Source organism: Leopardus geoffroyi, chromosome C1, assembly GCF_018350155.1.
Source record: "Leopardus geoffroyi isolate Oge1 chromosome C1, O.geoffroyi_Oge1_pat1.0, whole genome shotgun sequence".
In the NCBI taxonomy this organism is placed as follows: Eukaryota; Metazoa; Chordata; class Mammalia; order Carnivora; family Felidae; genus Leopardus; species Leopardus geoffroyi.
The window spans coordinates 171,004,456-171,028,559 of record NC_059328.1 but is presented as its reverse complement, the minus strand read 5'-3'; the positions used below and the strand labels follow the sequence as shown (position 1 = coordinate 171,028,559).

Sequence of the window (24,104 nt, the reverse complement as noted above, 5' to 3'; positions counted from 1 at the left end):
TTAATGTTTATTTATTTGTGAGAGAGACAGAGACAGAGTGCGACTGGGGGACAGGCAGAGAGAGAGGGAGACACAATCTGAAGCAGGCTCCAGGCTCTGGGCTGTCAGCACAGAGCCTGATGCGGGGATCGAACCCACAAACCGTGAGATCATGACCTGAGCTGAAGTTGGACACTTATCTGACTGAGCCACCCAGGTGCCCTTCTATTTTGTTTTTTAAACTTTGGACAAGTTATTTAACCTTTCTGGGTTATAATAGTTTCTTTATTTATAAGCTTCGAAGACTAGTGGTTCTTAGCCAGGGATACATAATATAATCATTTTAAAGGGTTTTTAAAAATACATGTGTATCTTGACACAAACTACTGAGAAGAAAAAGCCCCTGAAGTGATTCTGATGTTAAGAGCCACTAAGATAAGTCAAATATGTTTTTAATACCTCTGATTTCTTTCTCAGGAAGTTGTTCACTGTAGTGATTTAATTTTGTTTTCTGTGGTATAACTAAATTTCTGGAATGCTAGTAGACTGCATGTAGACTTTCTACCAGCAAAATCATCTACTGAGTATTTGTTCTCAGCTTCTGTTATGCTTCAAGGTACACTTTTTATTTTCTATGCCATGTTAATCTTCTTGATTCTAACTCTTGAAATCTTAAATAGATATGCCGTTTCTCCTACATCTGTGGAATACTCTTTTTATTTTTTATTTTTAAGTAATCTCTGCAACCAACGTGGGGCTTGAACTCACAACTCTGAGATCAAGAGTTGCATGCTTCACCAACTGAGCCAGCCAGGCACCCCTGTGGAATACTCTTTAATTAACCTTATAAGGTTGAGAATTCAATGAGTTAATTAATATTAAGTGCTAGTGCAGTGCCTGGCACAAGAGTAAGAAATAAATAAGTTTTGGCTATTGTTATCAAACCTATTCCTGGGCCTTGAAACAAAGTGGACCTTTTTTTTTTTTTTTTTTTAATTTTTTTTTTTTTTCCAACGTTTGTTTATTTTTGGGACAGAGAGAGAGACAGAGCATGAACGGGGGAGGGGCAGAGAGAGAGGGAGACACAGAATCGGAAACAGGCTCCAGGCTCTGAGCCATCAGCCCAGAGCCCGACGCAGGGCTCGAACTCACGGACCGCGAGATCGTGACCTGGCTGAAGTCGGACGCTTAACCGACTGCGCCACCCAGGCGCCCCCAAAGTGGACCTTTAATAAGTGTTTATTTTTTTCCCCTGTTAAATCCACCTCAAGACAACGTCTGGAAATATTTCTTAATTATCCTTTTTAACTAGTCCTTTAAAGAGTAGCTTCTTTAAAACAGTAAAAATATGATCATATATAATGCTTTTAAAAAAAACTATGGAACACCTTCGTTTTATAAATGGAGATGTTTTTCTGTATTGCAAGCTGAAAAATGTTTAATAGCAACAGTGACATAGACCTCTTCTTTTGAATTGAGTAGTAATTAGTAATGCATTTGAATCGTTAAAATTTTTTAAATGTTTCTTTTTGAGAGAGAGAGAGAGAGAGAGAGAGAGTGAGCAAGTGGGAGAGGGGTAGAGAGAGAGGGAGACAGAAGTTCTGAAGCAAGCTCCATGCTGACAGCAGAGAGCCTCATGTGGGGCTCAAACCCAGAAACCATGAGATCATTACCTCGAGCCAATGTTGGACAGTTAACTGTGCCACCCAACTGCCCCTATATCATTAAAATTTTTAATTAATTTTGAATTATATAAGACATTGAAATATTTCTTAAGTTTGTGATTTTTCCCAGAACTAGTGCTTAGAAAACAATAAGCATAATTTATATACCTTTAAGGTGGATGTTATTAGCTGTAAATAACAGGTAGTTATTGATAAATTTACATTAATTAAAAAAATTATTTTTTATTAAAATTTTTTTTTATGTTTATTTATTTTTGAGATAGAGGGAGACAGAGTGTGAGCTGGGGAGGGGCAGAGAGAGAGGGAGACACAGAATCCGAAACAGGCCCTAGGCTCCGAGCTGTCAGCACAGCGCCCGACATGTGGCTTGAACTGATGGACTGCGAGATGATGACCTGAGCCGAAGTCGGATGCTCAACCGACTGAGCCACCCAGGCACCCCTAAAAAACTTTTTTTAATGTTTGTTTGTTTTTGAGAGACAGAGCATGAGTTGGGGGGGAGGCGCACATAGAGACAGGGTGACACAGGATCCGAAGCAGTCTCCAGGCCCTGCTGCCAGCAGGATGCTGCTGGATGTGGGGCTCAAACTCACAAATCGTGAGATCATGACTTGAACTGAAGTTGGATGCTCAATCGACTTGAGTCACTCAGGTGCCCCAATTTATATTAATATTAAAGAAAGCATTTCTAATAATTCCAGTTAACTTTCCTGTGAAGCTTCTTAATCTAAATTTTAGCAGTGAATTGCTTTTTTTTTTTTTTCACCTGCCCAAGTTCAAGGGGAAGTTCAGAGCAGTTTGGTTTGCCAAAATGTAGGTGATATGGACAAGAAAACAAAATAATTGGAAAATTAACCACTAATATGAGAATTTAAGGCTTGTTTTGCTTCTGACAGATTTTCCAGTACTTAAAAATTTCATTGTATTATTTTCATTATTTCTAAAATAAATAAAAGAAGGCTAGGTAAGTTGCTTTGCTAGTCCATGATTTTAGGTGATGTTCATTCTTCCTCTAGGCTTTAATGTCAGTTAATTTCCTTGGAGACTCGGGAGAATCTTGGTCCTGTTATGCTTTTAATTGTGCAAAACCTTTAAAAACTCTGACTTTTTTTTATTGAGAAAAAATTAAATTCCGGTTTCTATATAAATTGGTAACATTTTGCATTTTTCTGTTCTTCCCTTACATATTCAGATGGGGCTGGTTTCTTTCCTGTACTCTCACAAATAGTATTCTCACTCTGATCTCTGGGATTTTATTCATTTTACTTATTTATTTATTTATTATTATTTTTTTTTTTTAATTTTTTTTCAACGTTTATTTATTTTTGGGACAGAGAGAGACAGAGCATGAACGGGGGAGGGGCAGAGAGAGAGGGAGACACAGAATCGGAAACAGGCTCCAGGCTCTGAGCCATCAGCTCAGAGCCCGATGCGGGGCTCGAACTCACGGACCACGAGATCGTGACCTGGCTGAAGTCGGACGCTTAACCGACTGCGCCACCCAGGCGCCCCTCATTTTATTTATTTTTAAGATTTTTTTTTTTAATGTTTTATTTTTGAGAGAGAGCATGAGTGGGGGAGGGGCAGAGAATCTGAAGCAGCTCTAGGCTGTGAGCTGTCAGCACAGAGCTCGACATGGGGCTTAAACCCACAGACCATGAGATCATGACCTGAGCTGAAGTCAGATGCTTAACCAACTGAGCCACCCAGGCACCCCTGTTCATGTTTTTTAATTAAATTATTGAATTTATTTTATTTTTTAAAAAAGTTCATTTATTTTGAGAGAGAGAGTGGCAGAGGAGCAGAGAGAGAGGGAGAGAGAGAATCCTAAGCAGGCTCAGCACTGTCGGCACAGAGCCCCACTCCATGCTCCATCTCTCATGATTCTGGCTCAGGTCTTGATTTCGTGGTTTGTGAAATTGAGCAGGGGGCTCTGGGTGGATAGCAAGAAGCCGGCTTGGGATTCTCTTTCTCTCTGCTCCTCCCTGACTTGTACTTTCCCTGTCTCTCCTAAAATTAATAAACGTTAAGAGTCGGACACTTAACCAGGTGAGCCAGCCAGGTGCCTGTAAGTTACTATATTTAAAAAATTGGTTTGTTCTATAGTTTTTTGGCAAAGGAATGTGTTTTACTGCTGACTTAGATAGACTAGGACTTAAAAAATAAAACTGATCGAACTAAGCAGGTTTTTCCTTTGATAGTAATTACTCCAATGAAAGTTTTGAGCAGCTGAGGTAGTGAAAGAATGGAGCATGTTTTTCCACTTTTTGTGTTTTAAAAAATTTTTTTTAATTAAGCATTTTTAGTGCTTTGGAATCTTTGGGTCCTCAACAGCTAATAGTTGTAAAACCTTAATTTTTCTGAAGCTCCTTTCCTCTCTGTTGAGTGATGGGTTAGACACTTTCTAAAGCACACAACAGGTGCCCAGTAAATGTTCTCTTTATTCCCTACCCTTGTTGTTGTTTTCTTTTTTCTTTTAAAAAATTTTTTTAATGTTTATTTATATTTGAGAGAAAGAGTGTGAGTGGGGGAGGGGGCAGAGAGAGAGAGAGAGAGAGAGAGGGAGACATAGAATTTGAAGCAGGCTTCAGGCTTTGAGCTGTTAGCCTGGAGCCCGATGTGGGGCTTGAACTCACAAATTGCAAGAACACGACCTGAGCCAAAGTCATAAGCTTAACTGACTGAGCCACCCAGGCGCCCCTGTTTTCTGCTTTCTTGATTGTCGCATAATCTCTTATGAATAGAGGACTATTTCTATCTATATTTGATTTTTTTAACATGATAAGTTCTTGAAAAAACATGTAGCACTAATCACATAAAATTAATCTGTGTCATGTAATCTTATGTTGTGACAGCCTAAGGAAGGGACTTGGAAGGGGTTTTGGTGGTAGATTGGCAGAAATATTTGTTTTAAGGTTTACTTTAAAATCACATAAAGTTTGGTCTTGAGGTTTCCAGTGAAGGATGTTTACTTTTTGGCATGAGTAAAATATTATGTGGTTTTCTAAAACATCTTTGTTCTTTATTTTTGGTTATAAATATTATATTTGTATTTTGTGAAAAAAATGAACTTGGAGATGTTGATTGAAATACTGACCTAGAATTGGTTACATAGAAAATCTTAACTTTGATAATTGGGAACTCACTATAGATATTGATGTATTTTGGGAAGTTTTATTTTAAAAAATAGAAGATGATTATTTAGAACTTAATTATTAAGTGCTTATGTACCAGGCACTGGAATAAGCACTTTATTTGCATTTTGTCTTTTAAAAATCTGTACAATCTACCTTGTTAAGTAGGTAATATTAGTACCCTTCATTTGTGGATTATAGAACCGAAGTTCAGAGATTAAACAACTTGCCAGGAAGTCATATGGGCTGTGCTCTTTGACTCAGAGACAGATCTCTTAGTTACTGTATTTAAGTATTCCCTTTAACACTAGTGCAATTTTATCTGTCACATTATATAGTAATAACTTAAATAAAATATAAAAAAAAATTCAAAAAACCTAAGGGGCACCTGGGTGACTCAGTCGGTTGAGCGTCCGACTTCGGCTCAGGTCATCATCTCGCAATTTGTGAGTTTGAGCGCCGCATCAGGCTCTGTGCTGACAGCTCGGAGCCTGGAGCTCCCTTTGGATTCTGTGTCTCCTTCTCTCTCTGCCCCTCCCCCACTTGTGCTCTGTCTCTCTCTCTATCAAAAATAAATATTAAAAAAAATTTATATAGTCATAACCTTGTTGAATTTAAAGATAAGTAGAATATTCATAGAAAATAAAATTTCAATTGTGAGAACTGGAAGTTTAAGTATATAAATATTTAAATTTGCTTTAGATCTTCTGGAATTTTAAATTACAGTATTTTATGCATTATGAAAGCATGGTAAGTCAAGATAAACAAGATTTTGGAGTGGGTTTTTTTTTTTTTTAATTCTGTAGTTCAGATATAGTGTCCTTTTTCTCTAGTGAAGTAGCTCTTTTAGCCAATTAAGCAAAAAAAAAAAATTTTTTTTTTTCAGTAGGGCTATAAGTTCAGTTATTTAGATGCAATTTTGCCCTGTACTCACCTTTTCCTTCTTTCTTTTTCTTTTTTGGTGTGTGTGGCATGGTAGAAGTATTCAAAAGTTTTATTTAATTTAATTGGTAATTTGTTAAATCTTTTGATTCAGTCTTTATGGTAAGCCTTTTTGATATGTATTACTGTAAAATGTGTTAATAACTAAGTACAGTAGTATATGTCATTTTCTTAAATGTGCCACTTCAAAGGATGATACTTTTGAGAGTGAAAGATTAATTTTGTGTAATATTGTAGTTGTAGGATGAGGTAGAGTTTCATAGGTACCAACTGCAGACAGTGTTTTTGAAATACAGGTTGTTATTTTATGATATCTTTGTCCTCCATATCCTGAAAATGAAATATGCTGAGTTAGGGTGGGGAAGAAGAAGATTAATTTTTATAAACTGAGACAGCTGGTTACTTGGAATTTTGCTATACTGTTTTGGTATAGTAGGAAATCCCCCCCCCTTTTTTTTTTTAATGTTTATTTATTTTGAGAAAGAGCAGGCAAGCAGGGGAGGAGCAGAGAGAGAATCCCAAGCAGGCTTCATGCTGTCAGCACAGAGCCTGATGTGGGACTTGAACCTTAGGAATCACGAGATCATGACTTCAGCAGAAGTCCGTCGCTTAACCAACTGAGCCATCCAGGCGCCCAAGTAGGAAATCCTTTTTTAAAAAATCTTCATTTTTGAGAAAGAGAGAGAGTGAATGGGGGAGGGAGACAGAGGATCTGAAGCAGGCTCTGTGCTGACAGCAGAGAGCCCAATGCAGGGCTCAAACTTATGAACTGTGAGATCATGACCTGAGCCAAAGTCAGATGCTTAACTGACTGAGCCATCTAGGCACCCCAGTAGGAAATCCTTTTTAACTGAATTAAGTACGGCTTTTTGTTAGATGTATTTATTTATTTAGATGTTAGCTTTTAGTCAGGTCATTGTTTTTTTCTTGTACTTTTTTTTCTTTGCTTGAGTTTTCCTTACACAGTGTCTCTGTTGGTATTTGAGTAAATCAAGCAGGTTGATTTCAGAAAAAATAAAATAAGGTCTAGTACTTTTGTATAGTACCTATGAACCCTGTATTTTTTATTGGCATTTCTGAGTGCTCGTGGTATGCTAACTATCTGTAAATTGCATGCATGCACACACACATACACACAGATATTCATGTAATGGGGCTAAAGACTTTATAGGGTAAATTGCATTTATTATCAACCTATGTAACAGATGGAAAAACTGAGGCATAGAAGAGTAAAATCACTTGCTTATGGTTATGCAGCTAGGAAGTGATGGAGCTAGGATTTGAATATCTTGGAAATCATGTTCTTAACTATTAGGTTAAACTGTCAAAGTAAAACAAATTTGGTATTTAGACATAGGGCAAATGAAGGAAATATGTGATTAGAAGAGGGAATTGTAGTCATTATTTCTAGTTCCATATACTATGATAAATACTGTTTTGCAATTACTATTCATGAGACTTTTACTTGAGTAATTATAATTATTGTAGCTGTTATTGACAACAACGAGCATTTTTAGAGCATTTTAGAGCACTTATGTGTCAGTCCTTCAGCTAAATATTGTACACAGTTTATCTCTTTTATAATCCTCATAATGAATGTATGAGGTAAGTACTAACTTCCTCATTTAAACATGAAGAAACTGAGACTAGGAGATATTTTGTAATATATTCAAGTCCTATGGATTGTAAGTGGTGAAGATTAAAACCCAGTAAGTTTTAGAGTGTGTGTTCTGTCTCCCGCTATCGTATGTTTAGCTATGGCTCATTGAGCAGGGTGGAAAAAGGTAAATCAATTCCAAGGAAAGATTATACAACCATTTATTTTTCCACTGAAATGAAATTCCATTCTTTTAGTTTTTGGAGAAGGAAGAGTTCCTCTTATATATACATGCTCACCTGAGCACGTATATATGTGAGCATACATATATGTTAGTTTTCAGATACTTGATTAAATTCTTATACAGTAGAATTTGTGCTCATGGGAAATGGGTATAGTAGTCTATCGTATTTTTGTTATTAGATCGTCACTAATGTTGTTAGAATGGATAGTTAAATTTTTAAATATTAGAATATGGAGGATAAAACATTTCATTGAAAAACTGAATGTAATAAAAAAATAAACTGAATGTAATTTGGAATCACTTTAGGATTCTGCACCACCTCAGGCAATATTTAGGAAACTTGATTTTCATTGTATCATTGGTGTAAGGAAATGCTAATCTAGGTATTTCTGTTTGGACAGAATTTTAGTATGTGGTTCTTAGTTATTATTATATAGCATAATATTTTTGGGGAGGTGGACTAATTAGCAAATTAGTTTATGTGCAATAAATGATGGTCTACTCTGAAGAAAAGTCAGATATATTTTAGTATTTATGATGTTGAAATAGAATTTGCATAGTTGCCTTGTGTCAATCTCGTGAAGGATTATGAAGTTCTAAATTTCTTAAATTAATTTTGCTTTATCTACTTATGTTTGAGAATTAAGAGCATTCTTAATGCATTCCTATTTCCATTTGGAAAATACAGGAATGTTTGCATTGATTTTTATACTTTGACTTGGAAGGGAGTTAGGTGATTTTTGAAAAATAGTTTCAATTTGGGCTGAAGTACAAAAGTCATCCAATAACAATTTACTTTTGTTCTTGGCTACCGTTTCTTTTTAAGGTATGTAAAATTTCACTGACGGTTTTGCTCCTGTTTTTATAGTTGCATGTAGTCTTCATTTTTCCTTCTAGTATTATTTTAAGTTGATTTAGAAAGAGCACCAAGAAACTGACATGGTTGTACACTTACACAGTAGTATTTAAATATATATGAATAGTGTAAACTCTATAAAATCTATTGTATACTAAACTCGCTACTTAGAATACCTTTAAAATTGTAGCACCATATAGTTCTAATCTTGTTTTGTTATTCATAGTCTGCGGTGCATAAGTTCTCTACTGAAACGTATGTCATAGTTTGACAATCATTGTTTACACGTAATTTTCTCTCTTTTTATTACAATGCTTCCCCAGCAAGGACAAGTTTGGAAGGTTTGCAAAGCTTTTCACCTTCCCTTTGCCCGCTTGCCCGCTTTCAGATCAGTTTCATGTTTCATAACTTCTCTTTCTGCAATTCACAACATAGCCATAGTAAAAGATGAAAAAAAAAAAACATTAAATTGCAATATGATATTTCCTCACACATAGTAGAGAGATAAAACTTTTCAAAGGACACATTAAAAAAAATGCAATGAGAAGTTAAATAGCAATGTTATAGTTTAATTCCCTAAGAAATAACATCTCACTAGCAAGCAGTTAGTTAAATGTCGCATAACGAACCACTGAATAGTACTGATTATATTCTGTCTTGCTAATAGTTCAGATAAAAAGTTCTTTATAATGCTTACATTTGTATAATGCTTTACAGTTTACTACAGAGAATGCTATATGGCTGATGTGGTCAAAATGTATACATTCCCATTTATTCTGTGCTTACGAGATCTAGAACAGATACAGATTCATTGTTTGACGTGCTGCCGGTATGATGGAAAAATACTGTTGTGACTCAGGTGTTCAGAGGAACAGGTTACACACTTGAGTACTATAAAGACAATTTTAGCAGCTTCCAGTTCTTTTGAACTAGGGCTCTTGTATTAAAATGTTTAAAATGAATGAGGAAAACATTTTGGAAAAGACATTTAAACATAAGCTTTTATTTTATAACACTTAGAAAGAAACATTTCCAGTACTCTTCTGAATATTTAATTTTGTAATAATTTATTAGCTTCAGATGAATACAATTCTACCTCAAACCAAGACTTTTTTTTTTCTTTTTCTTTTTTTCTTTAGGTTTGAGCTTTTTTCTTCACTGCTGTTCTGCGCTAACTGCTTTGAAACTTTCCATGCATTTTTTTCAGTAGAAGAACATCTCTGTACTGTCTCCCATTGCATATTTCAGCTGTGACAATCCCTGCACTTTGCCTATTCATTTTATCACCTGCTCACCAAAAACAATAAATATCTCTAATTTCTGATTACAGATTTGCTATTAGTTAGTTGGTTTTAGAACAAGGATGCATTTCACTTTTTTATTACTGTTGTTTTATAGGCATGTGGAGATCCCAAGGCAAAACCATCCTACCTTATTGACAAAAATCTGGAATCTGCTGTGAAATTCATAGTCAGAAAGTTCCCTGCTGTAGAAACTCGCAACAACAATGTAAGTCATAGAAATTTTTGTGCTACTTGATTTTAACCATCAGTAGGGAAAGTAATGGTTAGATTAATACTTGAAATAGTTCTTATTTGTCTAACTCTTTATATTTTGGTATACCAATTATGTACATTGATGAATGACTTTCAGAGACACAGACACTATTCTTATCTTTAAAACTGGGAAAAATGACTGAAATATGTCACCGTTTTATCATACAAAACATAAGATGTTAATTTCTTACACACTTCTTCACTTTCAAGTTGCAACAGAAAGTGAGGTAATAGATATGTTTATGTTCCAGATATTTGCATGACTAGTTGGGGAGTTTTTCCTAAAAATCATACACTATTTTGAAATTAGTAAATGTCATAGAGCTTGTATTGTTTTTAGTAATTGGCTATGTTTAGTTATAAAATATATGTTTCTTTAATATTTTTACATTTGAGAAAACTGTTTCTGAAAAATAACTAGGTGATGTTGTAGGATCTTTATTTTTCCATATTACTTTCTTCAGATGGGGTAGTTTTTCTTAGTATATCAAAATATAATCATATTCAGAGTTTACATAATCCTGATATGTTTACATAATCCTTTGGTAGTTCTTTATCATAATTTCTATAAAAACTAATTTTAGAAAATTAGAGCTAATTTTTATTTTACCATGTTCTTTCCATATAAATTTTGTTGACTTGGAATCTTTCTACATGTCTTCTCTTTTTAAATATTTTTCTTTGGTAGTCTTGTGTTATAATCTTTGCTCTCTTTTTCTTTATGTACAAACTTTGTATGGAAATTTCCTCTTACATATGGTCTTCCTACTTTTAAGAAACTGTTTAAAAAACTTTGTCATCTTTTAGTTTCCTTAAATCCTATATTTTTATTGAAGATTCATATTTAACTTACTGATATCACCTTTACTTAAAAATATTTTAATGTAGAGGGAAAATACCAGTCAGAAGTAATAAAGTCTGGTTAAAGTCTCTGTTTCTTTTGAGTACAGGTTAATAGAGGTCTTTCTTTGTTTCAGAGAATATGTTTTGTAATTGGTATATTAAGGTATCACAACTAGTTCCTGATTACAAATGGGTGATTCAAAGTACACACTTTTTAAGAACAGTATTATTTGTGTGGAGACTCTTTTTAGTTATTGCCATTAATTAGCTGACTTATCTGAGAAATAATATACTCAGAATGAGAGAGGGTTTATGAGAATCGTTTTACATTTAGTTTCATATACACTTCTGTTTCTCCTGGCTTATAAAATCTCTGTGATATGAGCTCTTCAGAGAATCATTTAAGTTTAATTTGTGTGTGTGTGTGTGTGTGTGTGTGTGTGTGTGTGTGTAAATGTCCATGGGAGAATAAGCATAGTTCCTAAATGTGAGGTCTTTTCTTAGAAAATTAGCAAGATCTGATTAAATACAGTTTTCATAACAGTAACATATTTTGTTAAAGAATAAATTAAGAGTCTTTGCTTCTTGATTTGTGGGGTGAACTTTATAATAATGCTGCTGTTTCTTATTTTTTCTAATATTTGTACTTCCCTTCTCAACTTTTGCAGCACAAAGTTGTTTTTTTTAAGTAATAGCTTTATTAAGGTACAATTCACATATATACAGTTTACTCATTTAAAGTATACAATTCAGTGAGTTCTTAGTACATCCACAGAGTTGTGTGTCTAGTTCCACAATTTTAGAACATTTTCATCACCCCAAAAAGAAACCCCAGACCCATTAGCATTCACACCTGCCAATCCCCCATCCCTATGCAAACACTAATCTACTTTCTGTATGCCTGTTTTGGAGATTTCATTTAAATAGAATCCTATAACATGGTCTTTTGTGACTGGCTTTTCTTTTAGCATAATGTTTTCAAGGTTTATCCAAGTTGTAGCATGTATCAGTACTTCATTTCTTTGTATTGCCAAAAAAATTCCGTTTTGTGGCTATAACATTTTATTTATCCATCCATCAATTGATAGATGATTGGATTGTTTCTACTTTTCTTACTATTATGAATAATGCTGCAATGAACATTTGTGTAAAAGTTTTTGTGTGAACTTATGTATACTTTGAAGTAGAATTACTGGGTCATGTGGTAATTTTTTGTTTAACCTATAAAATCAGTTGGATATTGTTGGATATTACGCTGCTTGTAGAATTTACTTTGGTTGTTTTGTGCAAAGTCTCAGTTTTGTGATACGGCCTTTACAACTATCTCATGTAATGCTATTGTATTGTTTTTTGCCTACTGAAGTATTATATACTGGGTATTTATGAGGTTTTATGATCTCAGTTTTGATAAATCCTGGTGAGAAGTTCCTAGCCAACTTGGGTTAGGAAATGACAAATGAGTGCCACTTTGTTATTCTTTTTTAATTTCATGGAAGTAGTTAATGGAGGTGTCCGGACTGGGAATGGCAGTAGCATCTGGGAATGATGGAAACTTGCAGATTTCTGGGTGCTAAGTAAACTGAAAAAAATATATTGATACCATGGTTGGTTTTTTTTTCCTTCTTATTCCTGGTCTTTGGGTCACTATATAAATATGTATCACAGAGCATGCTTACTTTATCTCAGAAATCAGGGAGAATTCCTGGTAAGCACTAACTTGTCCCCAGTTTTAGAAAAGGCAGACAAAAATATTGTTTTGGTGAAAAATTAAGCACAAATTTTATTTTGAAGTTTCTGAGAGTAGATTCCTACAAAAAGGCTACCTGTGTGCTGATAGATAACCTGGTTATCTGGTATTCTAACAAAGGGAGGACACTGCTAACAGGTACAGCCAGATTGGTTCCTAACATAGCCTCAGCAATGATGATGTTGGGTTCTGTTGAGTCAGTTTTGCTGTCTTGCTTGGGCCCTTTTGTGACCAGTTAGAAACTTTTGTACTCTTCCAGTTCTGGATTTAAGGAAAGTCTGGGCCAAAGGATGTCTTGTTTTGTTTTGTTTTGTTTTGTTTTGTTTTGTTTTGTTTTGTTTTGTTTCCCTGAGTCATGGTGTTGAACTAAATGTGCCCGTAGGCTTCAAAGTAGGCTGATTAAGTAAAATTCAAGTGAATAAAAGTTTTGTAACTATAGTAGCACTTACTAAGTGTCTAATATGTGCCAGGCTATTTTAATAGAGTTAATAGATTTTTAAATTTATTTTTAGGTTAAGGAAAGCATTTCTGAGCAGAGAGATTGTCTAATTTATAACATGATAATCTTCTAGTATTTTGAAAGGGTGACTGCAAGTGGATGTAAAATTGGTTTCCCAGAAGTTTCTTCTGAGTATATAGAGGGAAATTTGTTATTTTCCTGGGTAAAGAAAATAGTAGAAATTCCATATTTTAACAGGTAGAAATTGTTTTGTCCAAGAAATTCTAAGGAGCATTTTAAGGAAATGATCATGTTTATGTATGTGAAGACACTTCTTATGAAATGTTTCCTAAAATATTTCAAACTTTATTTACCCCTTTTGTTCTTGTGTTGTATTTCCATCTAAAAGCTAGTTTGTTTTTTAAAACAGTTTAAATATCTGACACAACAATGTCATTATAGGATTTGCCTACTTACCTACATTTTAGTATAAAATTTTGGATTTGATTCCCAAATTAATGACAAAATGATATGTGTATGTTGAATTAAGTCTTAATTCCCTAAGAGTGAAGACCTTGTTAGTGAGGAGAGTGCCACAAGAATAATATAAGGGATTCTAGATTGAGAAACAAATTATTGAAATAATTTGAAAATTAAGTTTTCAAACTTAGAGGAATATTTTGTGTTATGTGTTCACTTTTTTCTTAAGGAACACAGTATTACAGGATGTTATGGAATAAATTAAATATTTTAAGTAGCTTGCAAGGTTACTCAAGTAAAGACAAAATAAAGCAACTCTAATGTTGGTTGTGAGACAGCATTAGAATCTGTTTTTAAATAACTTTTTATCCCTAGTGCTTGGTACATAAGAGACAGTAAATAAATGTTTGAATGAGTGAATAAGATTTCTTTTATTCAATCATTATTTAAAATTTATGTCAGAACTCAAACTTACCAATAAATTTTTAACTTCATTATGTTGTTAGCTAAAAATTTACTATCTTTTTTAGTGGAGCTACACAGATACATCTCATTAATGATACTACTGAGAGTAAACTGGAATAAGATGAGTCCCAGCTTCTTAAAAACATAAATGTGTTTTGGGAGTGGGCTGGTGGACTTGAGGACAGATGTAGGGAAACCCTGACACATGCAGTGTGATTTAGTTAGTAGAAGGAAGAGGTGAGGAAATTTACTTGTTTCTAGCTTGTCTTGTCTTGGCTTCCATTATGATGATGTGGGTAGTATACTGGTTACGAGGATGGACTTTAGAGTCAGTGAAACAGAATTTGAGTTCTGGTCTTTCCGCTTATTAGCTGAATGATTTGGGGTAAGGTATTTCACATCTTAAAGCCTCTTTGTTATTCTCTCTAAAATGATGATAATACCAATCTCAAGAAGCAGTTTAATATCTCCTACAGTACTTCACAGATTTGTGTGACAAATTGCTTTTGAAAAACGGAAGCTGTTATTTATATTACCCCTCTGACTTTTTGGTCTGCTTCACTGCCTTTTCTTCTAGCTGCCCTTTAAATGTGGGTAATTCTAAATCACTCCTTCCCACCCCACCCCCAGCAGTATATATGTATGAAAACTTTCTCTTCCATTGCTTCAACTAAGTAATCTACTCTGTCTGTTTTCTGGGTTCTGAAATTCTAGGTCTGATTCCAGCTACCCTTTGGACAGCTGCACAAGTTAAATAATAGCAAACTTTGTATCCAGTATTGAACACATGATTATTCCCCATTTTGTTTCTCTTCTATGTTTTCTGCCTTGAGCCATCATCTTCCACTTGGTTATCTAAACTAGAATTTTTAGATTCCCCTTTGGCTTTTATAAAATGTCAAGTTGGTGATTTAGAGCTCGTCATTTTTAATACTTGTCAGTTTCAATAATGTCTTGAATTTATCCCCTTCAGGTCTGAGTCTCCTGCTGGGACAAATGCTGTGATAATCCAAACACTGCTTTTCTTGCCATTCCAGTCTCTCCTCCTATTGCCACTCCCCATTCCCCACACTAGAGAGGCCAAACAGAACACTAATCTGTTTCTTTGTGGTAACTCCCATCTCTGTTTTCCTGCCCTAAGCACTCATCATTGAATTCTGTTGACTAGGATGTAGTAGGCCAGCAAGAAATACTTTCGTTTTAAAAGGAATTATTATATAATAAGATAATATAACAAGATTTGGAGGATATATTTTGTCATTAGTCAATATGTCTCTCTGTATATCTGTATAAATACCCTAATGTAAACTTAAATATTTGGTTTTGACCAAGTAAACTGTGCCAAAATTGAAAGAATTTTAATACAATGAGAACTAACTAAAGTGTCTATTCTTTTAAAAAGGTATCATCAATATTCATTTAATATCTCTTCTACATGTAATAGTCTTTAATTCTAACTTGAATAAACAGAATAAATAGAAGAATGAACCCCTCATTAAAGATACAAGTAAGCCATGCTTTGATATATTTGAAAAGTATTTGAAATAGGTTAAGTGCTGGCAGGGAATTGCATTAGCACTAATGACCTACCTAAACTGGTTTAAATTTCCTTTTAGTTTATACCTAAATAACATAAATCATGGTAATGAGCCAAATAGTTCAGAAGAATTTAAGATGAAAAGTGGGTGTATCTCCTACCCACTATTTCCCACCCTAGTCATATTTCTCAGAAGGAATGTCTTATAAGGAATATGCTTGTTCTTTTATAAATTCATTTGCCAGTGTTAGACAATGCCTATTAAAAATTCTCTTCTACAGAAGATGATAATTGAGCTCATTCGATTTCTTGCTCCTTACTTACTCTCCCTTCTTCTTGATATTTGATAGTTTTGTTGTTAATATTTTTGGATCATTGGTTACTTCCTTTTTGAACTTCATATCGTACAGTTCTCTGTTTTTATGCCCTCACCCTTGGTCATTTATACTTTAATGCTGTCAAAATTGTTAGTGCTTTCTTTTGTTTATGAAACCATAAAATGTTCTGAGACTGATTTCTGTGCTGATTCCAAAAATTAACAACTAGTAAAGACCTGAGTGCTTAGTTTGTATTCTTCATTCCATTGTCACATTGGACTTAAAATAATTTATTTATGTTTATATCTATAATATATTTAGCATTAAAGTAAAATGGATTCTTTCATCCAGAATTATTTTGTAGTTAAATTTGTTGCATAGGTATATCATGATTTCTGGACTTACAGTTATGTGCCTTGGTAGAATTCTTAAAATTTATCCATCCTAATAATCATATCACCTATGTAAGCTTTCCTTTTTGTATGGAGCCCACTCTTCTATAACCTGCTGTCTTCTGTCTGCTGCAAAGCTTTCATCTTGGGACATCTTCTCTTTGTTGTCCCAAGTATAATGGTTTTTACCTGGGCTTTTATATGAAGTTTTCACAGAATTTGGGAATCCCCTGATACTGTGTACAGAATTTGAATGTGAGTGTATTTTTTGGCTTTCATTGTATTCTCAGGTTGATTCCTATGATCCCAAAACACATGTGCTTTGAAATCACTTTATTTTGTGAATTTTGTGTACTATATATTCTAATTATACTAAACTCTAATAATAACCTCTTCAGCTCATTGATGCTCTCTGTTTTCCTGCAAATGAGACTGCTAATGAGCATTATACTGGGGTTTTCCCCATGGAGATGCATTCCTGGCATTTGCAATCATCTTTCTATTTTCCTCAAATTTCTTAGTTATATCTTGCCCTTAGTGATAGTTTTTTAGCTATCTTCCAAACTGTCCCTTTGGCTGCAATGTTGGTTATGATGCCCTTCCTAATAACAAAGGATATTACCAATATGTAATCACTTGTTGATCTTTAATTTTTATTTTCTTGGTTATTTGTTTGAAGGGAGCTTTAGCTACTTTTAGCCTGGTACCCTTTGAGCACCGTTAGTATGGTTTCTTTCTGTTTATCATGGCTGCCCTGGTCTTACCTTTTGTCAGATGAAAAAATTTTTGCTAAGATGCAGAGTAAAAGGCGACAAAAGAAACTATAGTGGAGTAAATAAGAGATGTTGCAAAAACACTTACTCTTCTTTATTCTTCTTCCTAGCAGTCATCTTGGGCTAAAAATGTTTTAAATATGTATACTAATGGTCTTTAGCCAAAAATAAATAGGATAGTATACGATGTTAGTCCTCTGTGTAGTGTTAGATAGAATGCAGGACATGGGAAAATATATTTAAGTGCTTTTTAAAAAATGTTTATTTATTATTTTAAACAACATTTTTTTAATGTTTGTTTATTTTTGAGACAGAGAATGAGACAGAGTGTGAGCGGGGAAGGGCCAGAGAAAGGGAGACACAGAATCGGAAGCAGGCTTCAGGCTCTGTGCTGAGGCTCTGAGCTTTCAGCACAGAGCCTGATGTGGGGCTCAAACCATGAACCATGAGAATATGACCTGAGCCAAAATCGGACGCCCAACCGACTGAGCCACCCAGGCACCCCAATGTTTATTTTTGAGAGAGAGAGAAAGAGAGAGAGACACTGACTGAGTGCGAGCCGGGAAGGGGCAGACAGAGAGGGAGACACAGATTCTGAAGCAGGCTGCAGGCTCTGAGCTGTCAGCACAGAGCCCAACGTGGGGCTCGAACTCATGGACCGTGGGATCATGACCTGAGCCAAAGTCAGACACTTAACTGACTGAGCCACCCAGACGCCCCTAAGTGCTTATTTTTTAAGGAGTATTTTATTTTGGGAGAGTATGTGTATACTTTCATGGCACAAATTGGCCATGCTTTCCTTAGCCTTGAGGTCTTTGTTTATGCTGTTTTCACTATATGGAAAAATACTTGCCTCTCATATTCTTTCATTAGGCTAACTTCTACTTGTCTTTTGGGTTTATCCTCAGATGTCACCATTTCAGAGAAACTTTCTTTAACCCTTTCAAGTTAGGTTAAGTGCTGCATGTATAGTTCCCTCCATTTATCATTCATTCACTTATTTAAAACATTTGTTGAGTGCTATCTGCATAGTCCTGTTATGGGAGAGGGGATCCAGCAGTGAATAACTAAATCAAATTACAGTTCTTGTAGAGCTTACGTTCTATTGGATAAAGATAGACAAAAAAAGAGTATGAATGTAATATCAGGTAGAGATGAGTTTTAAAAAGAACAAAACAGAGTGATAGTGGGGAGATACTTACTTAAGGTGACCAGGGAATGCCATACTGAGGAGAAGGATATTTGCAGTCATTGAGATTAGAGCTGATAGTGGCTTGGGCCAGAATGGTAGAAGTGAGAAATGTTCAGATTCTGAATTACTTTGAAGACAGCCATGAAATGTTCAGATTCTGAAAATGTATTTTGAAGATAGAGTCTACAGTAATTTGCTGATCCATTGGTATGGGGTACATGAGACTATGAGAGATGACCCCAAGATTTTGGCTTGAACAGATCTCAAGATTTACTTGGGTAAGGACCCAAGATGAACAGGTTTGGGGTGGGCACGGGCATAAAAGGGGATAGTACTCAACAACTCAATATTAGATATGTTCAATATGTCTAAATATTAGAAATCTGAGTGGAGATTTTGAGTAGCCAAGTATACGTATTAAGTCTAGAGCACAGGCTAACATGAAACAGAAGTTGAAATGGAATTATTGAGTGTTTTAAGAGAGAGGGGGAATGGCATAATCATTGAGAATGAGAGAATGAATTGACAGTAAAAATTGGCAGTGAAAATGGTGTCATGTTGCTACTCAGTTATGGTTTATGGTCATGAATTCAGGTTGAGATCAAGTCAGCATATGTATATGCTTTCTCTTATTGTGGGTTTTATCAGGCAGTCATGATGGAGAAAGAGATAAGGGAGTAATCCAGTGATGGGCCACTCAGTCTTAAAATGGTTAAAGAAGGTATTATGGCATGAGAAGGCAAGTGACAGGAAAAAAATGGTAGGGTAAATGGATCGGAGGTGCTTCTGAGTTCCAAGAATTGATGAGGATGTAAGGTATTAGGAGGGTATTACAGGTCTTAAGTGGGAGTTATTCATAGATGCCAGTTTACCTTGTTTCCAAATCTCCCAGGAACAACATATAAACAAAAAGGTCAGGAAGAAGCCAAGAGAGTTTAAGCATAAACTTTATTCCTCTTTACAGGCCTGCAAATTGAGGAAATTTAACATGAGCCACCACACTGTCAATATGTAAGAAAAATAATCCCTGGGAGCCCTCTTTATTTTAGGGTATCCTTTAACTTTCCCCATCTTCCTCACCATCCTCACTACCTTTAGAAGCTCTGACCATTCTTGTGGTCTTTCTCAAACTGGGAAGGGGGAGGAATGTGTGTGTGTGCTTTAAACTTCTTTCATGTTATTACTAGTTGGTGAGGGTCTTTGTCTTGTATTATAAGCATTATAGTGTTTCACCATTTTTGAACCTTGCACCTAGAAGTTAATTGTGGTGTAACCAGCTTTTAAAACTGGATATTTACCTTAAAAAAAAAAAGGTGAGAGTTACCTGCATACTGACATGTACATCCTTCAGTAGACTATATACTCTTTTAGAGGCAAGGTCATCATTTTATTCACAGTTTTATCCCCAGCTCCTCTCATGATGCCTGATAATATAATAGGTTGGGATGTTTGTTGACTAAATGAATAATATATTTATGAATAAGTAAGTAAAATGTGGTATATCCATTTAATGGGATACTATTCAGCAATTAAAAGGAACACACTACTGATAGATGTTGTAGTATTGATGAACTCCAAAACATTGGGCTAAGTGAAAGAAGTCAGATGCAAAAAGCTACATATTGTGTGGTTCTATTTTATAGGAAATGTCTAGAAAAAGCAAATTTGTTGAGACAGAAAGTAGATCAGTAGTTGCTTGGTTCTGGGGGTAATGGGGGTAAGAGTGAGGTTAACTGTAAATAGGCACAAGGGAACTTCTTGGGATAATGGAAATATTCTAAAACAATAGGGTTGGTGGTTGCACAACTCTAAATTTATGCAAATTATTTAATTGTTCATTTATCATGGATGAATTTTATGTTATGTAAGCTACCTTTTTTAAGTGATTTATATTTTTATTTTTTAAATGTTTATTTTTGAGAGAGAGAGAGCATGCCACCCAGGCACCCCATAAACTGTATCTTAATAAAGCTATGAAAAACAATTTTCAACAGCCAGAAGGGGTATTTTATTTTTTATTTTTTATTTTTTTTAAGTTTATTTATTTTGAGAGCACGCTTGCGTGAGCTTGAGTGAGAAAGGGGTAGAGAGACGGGGAGAGAAAGAATCCCAAGCAGGCTCCGTGTTGTCAACATGGATCCCCATGTGTGGCTTGAAATCACTAACCACAAGATCATGGCCTTAGCCAAAGTCAGATGCTGAGCCACCCAGGTGGTCCTGGAAGTATTTCAGAAAAAATGAAATGTATCCAGAAACTGTGAGATCATGACCTTAGCTGAAGTTGGGTGATTAACTGACTGAGCCACCCAGGCATCCAGAGAAATAAAAACTTTAAAAAGTAAAAAAGTATAACCATCAAGGACAGTTTAATGTTGACTTATTACCTTGATATGTCAGTAGCACCTGAGGCCATCTTGACATAAATAGTTCGGCATAATTATTGATTATAATGTTGACATCTAATCTGTAAGAAAAGCTTGATTTTTTTCAGTGCCCAGGTTATGAAAGCAAGGTAATCACATATTAGAAAAATAAAAATTATTAAAAATGAATGTGAGGAACTAGCTTCATTTATATTGGAAAATGGTGCCATTATACAAAAATTACATTATCATTAACACAGTATACTACCTTTTATATAAATATGTTACACCAACCTCTCTTTACTCTAGGACCTATAATTAGTGATTTTTCTAGTACTAATGATAAAATTACAGTAGTTCACGAGTTTGTATTAATTTGACCATCCTGTAACCAGAAATCTTAAACTTTCAGCATCTTTTCAGGTGCAACTTAAGGTGCACAGGTGGTGAAATAGAGATTGTTTTAATTTGTGTTACTTATTAGTCTTTGTTTCAGTTACTTAGTACTATATAACAGATGACCCCAAATATTAGCTTAAAACAACAACTTATTTCTTATTCTGTGGGTTCACTGGGCAGTTCTTGTGTTTGTCTCACCAGCCTTATGTCACAACTACATGTAGCTGGTGGGTTGGCTGGGGGGTGGGCCTAACTGAGATAGCAAGATACTGAGACTTTTCTTTCCTCATGATATATCTGAGGCCTCTTCACACATGGCACTCAAGGGCAGTGTTCCAAAAAGAGCAAAATCAGAAGCTGCAAGGCCTCACATTAAGAGTGTCATTGCTTCTGCTTTCTGTTGGTCAAAGCAAGTCACAAGGCCAGCTGAGATTGTAAGGGTGGGAAAAGAGAATACTATTGATGGGGGGAGCAATAAAGTCCTATTACAAAAGTGGTATGCATAAACCTTTAATTTCTTTGCCTTTCTGTTCTTTAAAATATAAAACTCTGTTCTTTGGAATTAATTTAAACAGATGACTAGCAATACAAATTTGAAAAATTTAATATATAAAATGAGGAGGTTGAATTAGAGGAGTTCTTGGAAGCTATAGTCTGATGAGGCTACAAATAAATACAAGTATTTTTTGAAAAGAAAATAGTTATAGCTTGGCTTGTTCCTATACTACTTTTGTATCATTGTATGGACACTTGAATGTTGAAGTATATCGAAGAGGTGTTTTAAACTTTGATGTCTCATTGACTTCATTTGGCATTTTGCCCTCTTTATGGTCTGTTTCTGTATCTGGAAAGTGAGGATAAAAATATACCTGGATTGGGAAGATAAAAGTCCTGGGGGGGGGGGGCGCCTCGGTGGCTCAGTTGGTTAAGCATTGGACTTGACCTCAGCTCAGGTCTTGATTTCAGGGTGGTGAGTTCAGGCCCCACACTGGGCTCTGCTGAGTGTGAAGCCTGCTTAAAAAAATAAGATGTTCTGGACACAGATGGGAGTGATAGTTGTACAACAATGTTAGTGTATTTTTAAGTGTGAACTACACATTTCAAAATGGCTGAAATTGTTAAAGTAGATTCTGTGTTATGTATATTTTATTGCTGTAAAAAACATGTACCTTGAAGAGTATTTATGAGGATTAGATTCAGTAACAAATTTTAAATACTCAGTCATGCTTAATTACTAGGCAGGTGTTAAGGATACTTCCCTGAAATTTATTTACTACCCTTTGCTCAGAAAAATGCATTTATGAAATACTGACTACCAATAGCATCATTTTGTATATGGTAGAAGGAGAATCCTACGAAATGTTATGAACCTTTTTTTTTTTAAATGAGTACTCTTGGGGCACCTGGCCGGCTCAGTTGGTGGAACCCGCAACTCTTGATCTTGGCATTGTAGGTTTGAGTCCCATGCTGGGTGTAGAGGTTACTTAAAAATAAAATCTTTAAAAAAGTAAAATGAGTACTCTTTGTGCTAATTTGGATTTTCAGGTAATCTTAGATTCACTTATATTGGATCGAATATGCCATTCTTTTTAGACGCTTCTTGTTTCCTTGTTTTATGCTTTTCTATCCTGGAAGGACATAATAAAATATTTTGCCCAACTTTGGGGATTTATTCCAGGGATTAAATCACCAGTCTGTGTTAGGATACATAAACTCATTTGAGACATGAGTTGATACCTGATATTGCATTCATTTATAATCAGCAATGCAATTTAAAAATTGACTATGATTTTTACATTGAGAATCTTGATGATTGGAAATTAATTGATAGATTAATTGTATATCCTACTATGTGCTGGTATTCTTGATGTTGGAGATATAGCAGAGAGTGTTGCAAATCTTCTTGCTCCGTGGATTTAAATTCAAGTTGGGTTTTTAGATAACAAACAGTTAATGGAAATAAACACATACTTTGATTTGGTGATAAGTGGTAGGAAGAAATAAAAAACAGGATAAGCAGTTGAAGAGCAAGGAGGAAAGGAGACTATTTTATTTTATTTTTACGTTTATTATTTAAAAAAATTTTTTTAAGCTTATTTAGAGAGAGAAAGAACACGAGTGGGGTAGGGACAGAGAGAGAGAGAGAGACAGAGAGAGAATTCCAAGCAGGCTCCACGCTGTCAGTGCAGAGCCCAATGTGGGACTCCACTCACGAACTGCGAGATCATGACCTGAGTCAAGATCAAGAGTCAGATGCTTAACCAACTGAGCCACTCATGAGCCCCAAAAGGAGACTATTTTTTTTTTTTTTTTGAACCAAAAGGTCTCACATGTTTATTACTGAACCAACCTACAGGTGCAGAAGCATCGTAACAGAGAAAAGTCAGTTTCCTGATAAAACAGATCTACTGGTCAGGCAGTAGGGAGGGATGGAATAGAAACACCTGACTTTCAGGCAGCATAAACGTGTGCCATCTCATGTTCGATCCCTTACAGACCCAGCTTCATTCTTCTCCAATTCTGCCTCTTGGAGTTGTGTCTGATTTTATTACCAGTTTTCATCCGAACCCACGGGGCAATGGGACGATTCTGCTTTTGTTTCTTGGCAAGGAATCGCTTGATCCTGAAAGTCTTGTGAGAAGACATGGTGAGAAGTGGCCAGCGGCACACACAAGGACGGCGTAGAAGAGGGAAAAAAAGCAAAAGGAGACTATTTTAGATAAGAGTGCTTAACAGTGGCTTCTCTGAAGAGAAGTGAGGGAGTGAGCTATGCAAACAAGTGGCAAAAACATCCCAGACTTGAGAAAGGAAGTGCAGAGGCTCTGAGGTGGGACCAACCTTGATGAATTTGATGAACAGAGGAGAAAGACCTGTATGACAGCTACTGAGTGAGGCTAAAGAAGTCAAAGATGAAGTTTGGAGAGCAGTTTGGAGGCTAGTGTAGTGGTCTAGATGAGAGTTAATGACAAAGGGTGGTAGCTGACAGTTCCTTTCATAAGAGGTTTACCCAAATACCTTCTCAGGACTCATATTTTTAAAAGTGTGGTTTAGAATATCATATTAAGAAACTGAACAAAGCTTTTTCTGAGACCAAACTTCTATACTTGGTTGTTACTGTTTTGTTTTTGAATTTTCATTTTTATTTTTTAAATTTGATTTAAATC

General features: G+C 35.2%; 2 protein-coding genes across 7 annotated transcripts in view; one reads left to right on the top strand and one right to left on the bottom strand.

Annotated features, from left to right (window-relative positions):
* Positions 1 to 24,104, top strand: part of NCKAP1 (NCK associated protein 1) — a 110,652-nt gene that overhangs the window by 9,092 nt on the left and 77,456 nt on the right. For 3 of the 6 annotated variants that reach the window (XM_045480428.1, XM_045480432.1, XM_045480427.1), the window contains exons 2-3: positions 8,761 to 8,778; positions 9,836 to 9,946. In XM_045480428.1, coding sequence (XP_045336384.1) covers positions 8,761 to 8,778; positions 9,836 to 9,946 — 129 coding nt within the window. The remainder of the gene's footprint in view (positions 1 to 8,760; positions 8,779 to 9,835; positions 9,947 to 24,104) is intronic. The other 3 variants (XM_045480431.1, XM_045480430.1, XM_045480433.1) reach the window with 1 other exon arrangement.
* LOC123599180 (60S ribosomal protein L39-like) lies at positions 23,417 to 23,641 on the bottom strand. Its single transcript, XM_045480434.1, has one exon. It carries the CDS (start codon positions 23,584 to 23,586, stop codon positions 23,431 to 23,433), a length of 156 nt encoding a protein of 51 aa, XP_045336390.1. The 5' UTR covers positions 23,587 to 23,641; the 3' UTR covers positions 23,417 to 23,430.

Bases quoted from the DNA above. Each gene is read 5' to 3' on its own strand.
- LOC123599180 (XM_045480434.1), bottom strand. From the start codon at position 23,586: ATGTCTTCTCACAAGACTTTCAGGATCAAGCGATTCCTTGCCAAGAAA.